Below are 4,056 nucleotides of genomic sequence, written 5' to 3' on the forward strand. Positions count from 1 at the left end.
TGCGCTTTGTTACTCTTGTTCCGCACGTTGTATAGGTTAGAGTAAAAGCTATCTAGCAGTAATTTTAATTTGGGGGTCTAAACAAGCTCTTATATTTTTACACACATTCGAACTTCCAATTCGTATCAGAGCGGGTACATTTACTGGATTTCATTATCCTAGTGTGATCCTAAACCCCTTGTCTTGCTATGGATATAGTTATGGCAAAGGCCAACATGAAGTGTAGTTCACGTGTTTGTGATAATGACTCTATGAGCATCTTTGGAGATTGTCCTAGCAATGAGCTTCTAGAGTTATTCAAGTCTAAGAAACATGCTAGAATTTTCATACACATGCTAAAATATTTAGAGCATAAAAATCATGAGCTTCATAATAGCTTGTGTGAGTCTAATTCCTTAATTGCAAATTATAAGAGAAGGAATAGAAATTTGTGTGATAAAATTGATGGTTTGAAAAGAAAGTCATCCATGAATAGTGTAAAGGAAGATAAGTCTAGCTTTGATGGTCAAGAATGTTTGTCTCATACTTGTCTTTTTGTTCATACAGCATTAAAAGTGTTTAATTCATGTTTGTGGTATCTTGACTGTGGGTGCTCAAGGCACATGACCGGAGATAAATCACTCTTTAAAAGTCTCAAGGAGAAGGAGAATGGTTATGTGACGTTTGGAGATGGTAGCCACTCACAAGTCCTCGGAAAGGGGACTATTGACATTTCGGGACTTCCTTTGTTAATCGATGTTCTTTAAATCAAACGGTTGAAAGCAAACTTGCTGAGTACCACCCAAATATGTGATGAAGACTTTCTAGTTCAATTTTCAAACAAAGGGTGTCTAATTCTCAGTAACGAAGATGCGCAAGTCTTGAAGGGACTTAGGACCACCAACAATTGCTATGGCGTAGTTCCCAAGCCAAATGTATCATGTTGGAGTGCACGAGTAAATCTGTTGGAGTTAAGGCACCAACGTTTTGGACATGCAAATTACAAGCAAGTGACAAAAGTTTCAAAACTTCAAGCCGTGATTGGATTGCCGAAATTTGGAAAGATCGAGAAAAATGTTTGCAGTCCATGTCAAATGGGAAAACAAACTAAAGCATCCCATCCTAAGGAAAATGTTGTTGCTACATCTCGTCCATTGGAGTTACTTCATGTGGATCTAATGGGTCCAACAAGAACGAAAAGCATGGGTGGGAAAAGATACATCATGGTTGCGGTTGATGATTTCTCAAGGTACTCTTGGGTGGATTTCCTTAGAGAAAAGTCAGAGGCAAGCAACAAGATGGAAAGATTATGCAAGAAGCTCCAAAATGAAAAGGGAGTTCCCATAGTCAAAATCAGGAGTGATCATGGGAAGGAGTTTGAGAATGCCAAATTTGAAGCATTTTGCAATGAGCATGGTATTAAAAAGGAATTCTCAACCCCAAAGACTCCACAACAAAATGGGGTTGTTGAAAGGAAGACCTAGGTGATCTAAGAGATGGCAAGAGTGATGCTTCTTAACAAAGACATTCCATAGAAATTTTGGGCTGAAGTGGTGACCACATCATGCCACATTGGGAATAGGATTTTCTTCCGAGCTGGAACAAAGAAAACGTCATATGGGATTTGGAAGGAAAAGAAGCCTAAGTTGAAATACTTCTAAGTATTTGGAAGTAAATGCTTCATTCTCAATGATAGGGAGAATCTTGGGAAATTTGATGCCAAGAGTGACGAAGGGATCTTTCTAGGATACTCCGTAAATAGCCGGGCATATAAGGTGTACAACAAGCGCACAAAGACAGTGATGAAATCGATAGCTGTGGTCATAGAGGACACCATTCCGGAAAAGAGTGTTGGAGAGGATGGCGAAGTTCCAAGCCTTAAGAAGAATGAGGGTGACGGTAACATGTCTCAAAGTGATGATGGTGAGAGACAATCACCAGAAAAAGAGTCTACTCCTACTGCATCAAGAAGGGAGAATAGATCAACTCAAGGGTCTTTAAGTCCACTCACCCCTTCGGAAGTTCAGCTTCCAATTTCTTGTGACGAGGAACCCTCCACTTCCAAGAAACCTTCATCAAGAGTAACTCTCAATCATCCCAAAAGCAACATAATTGGTGATTTGGATGAAGGACTCCGTTTGAGAAGAGGACCAAACTATAGCGTGAATCATGTGACGTATTATTCCTACCTTGCTCAATTTGAGCCGAAGAAAGTGGAAAAAGCTTTGAAAGATGAAAATTGGGTAGAATCTATGCACCAAGAGTTACATCAATTTGTTAGAAATGATGTATGGAAGTTGGTTTCGAGGCCCAAAGACACACATGTAATCGGCACCAAGTAGATCTTTAAAAACAAGACCGATGAAGATGGTGAAGTTGTTCGAAACAAATCTAGATTGGTGGCTCAAGGATATACTTAAGTTGAAGGCATAGACTTTGATGAGTCATTTGCTCCGATAGCAAGACTTGAGTCAATCCGAATTCTTTTTTCCATAACATGTATTATGAATTTCAAGCTATACCAAATGGATGTGAAGAGTGCCTTTTTGAACGGACTTTTACATGAAGAAATGTTTATTGAGCAACCGAAGGGGTTCCAAGATCCATATTTTTCGGACCATGTACTAAGATTGAAGAAAGCGTTGTATGCGCTAAAGCAAGCACCAAGAGCATGGTATGATCATCTCACCTCATATCTTTTAGGTTATGGTTTCAAGAGAGGTCAAGCCGATCGAGCACTCTTTTTCAAACAAGATGAGAAATCTCTCCTTGTTGCTCAAGTATATGTGGGTGACATTGTGTTCGGGTCAACAATCGATCACTTTGCTCAAGAATTTTCGGAAAAAATGAAGAAGGAATTTGAAATGAGCATGGTGGGGGAGCTAAACTACTTCTTAGGCCTTCAAGTTAAATAACGGAAAGATGGAATATTCATAGCTCAAGAGAAGTATGCCAAAAATCTCATAAAGAGATTCAGTTTAGACTCCAAGAAACATGCATCCACTTCAATGAGTTCCTCAATAAAACTGAGCTCCGATCCAGCCAGTGTGGAAGTAGATCCAACACTCTATAGGAGCATGATTGGCAGTCTCCTTTACCTCACTGGGAGTAGGCTAGACATAGCCTTTAGTGTTGGAGTATGTGCATGTTTTCAAGCAGCACCTAAAGAGTTCCATTTGATAACGGTCAAAAGAATCATCCGCTATGTCAATGGAACATCCGACTATGGGATTTGGTACTCAAGAGATTCGAATGACTGCCAGCCGGATACTCGAATGCAGATTGGGCCGGGTGTGTTAATGATAAAAAAAGCACCTTGAGAGGTTGTTTCTACCTTGGAAATAATTTGGTGTCATGGATGAGCAAAAAACAAAATTCAGTGTCTCTATCAACGACTGAAGCTATGTACATTGTAGTGAGGAGTTGTTGTGCTCAGCTATTGTGGATGAAAAAGCTCCTACATGATTATGAAATCTCTCAAGACACCATGTGCGTATTCTGTGACAACACTAGTGCCATAAATCTATCCAAGAACCTTGTTCAACATTCAAAGTCAAAACATATCGAGATTCAATATCACTTCATTCGAGACTTAGTGGAGGAGAAAATTGTTGGCTGGAGTTTCTCAACACCTACAATTAAAAGGCAGACATTATTACTAAACCCCTTGATGGTCCACAGTTTGAATCTCTTCGTATGACCAATGGGGTCGATATCATCCCTTGACTCATATCTCTTGTGTGACCTACTTTTGTTCATTGGTGCATCCTTGCTATATATGTCTCACATGTATGTTTCTTTTTCAATTCTTTGTTTGTTTTTATGTTGATCTTACTTTGTTTGTTCTGTTTTTGAGTGTGTTGAAAAATTCAAAAACCCATAAAAAGTGAAAAATCTCAAAAAGTTTGATCGCTTGTGTTGCGTATATCACATGTGAGTTTGGCCTAGTACTTTCGAACTAATGGCGTAGTGCATTTACGAGCTTAGCTTATTATGTATGCATATCTTCTAAGTGCAAGTGACATTTAGAAATCTACGTTTGATTATTGTAAATAGATCTTCAAGCTTGTCATGAAT

General features: G+C 39.0%; 1 protein-coding gene across 1 annotated transcript; it reads left to right on the forward strand.

Annotated features, from left to right (window-relative positions):
• Nucleotides 1–200: 200 nt before the first annotated feature.
• On the forward strand, nucleotides 201–2,321 carry LOC142624950 (uncharacterized). The gene is made up of 3 exons (XM_075798672.1): nucleotides 201–672; nucleotides 826–1,395; nucleotides 1,642–2,321. Exons 1-3 carry the CDS (start codon nucleotides 201–203, stop codon nucleotides 2,319–2,321), a joined length of 1,722 nt encoding a protein of 573 aa, XP_075654787.1.
• Nucleotides 2,322–4,056: the final 1,735 nt, after the last annotated feature.

The sequence above is a fragment of the Castanea sativa genome, chromosome 1, assembly GCF_040712315.1.
Source record: "Castanea sativa cultivar Marrone di Chiusa Pesio chromosome 1, ASM4071231v1".
Classification (NCBI taxonomy): domain Eukaryota; kingdom Viridiplantae; phylum Streptophyta; class Magnoliopsida; order Fagales; family Fagaceae; genus Castanea; species Castanea sativa.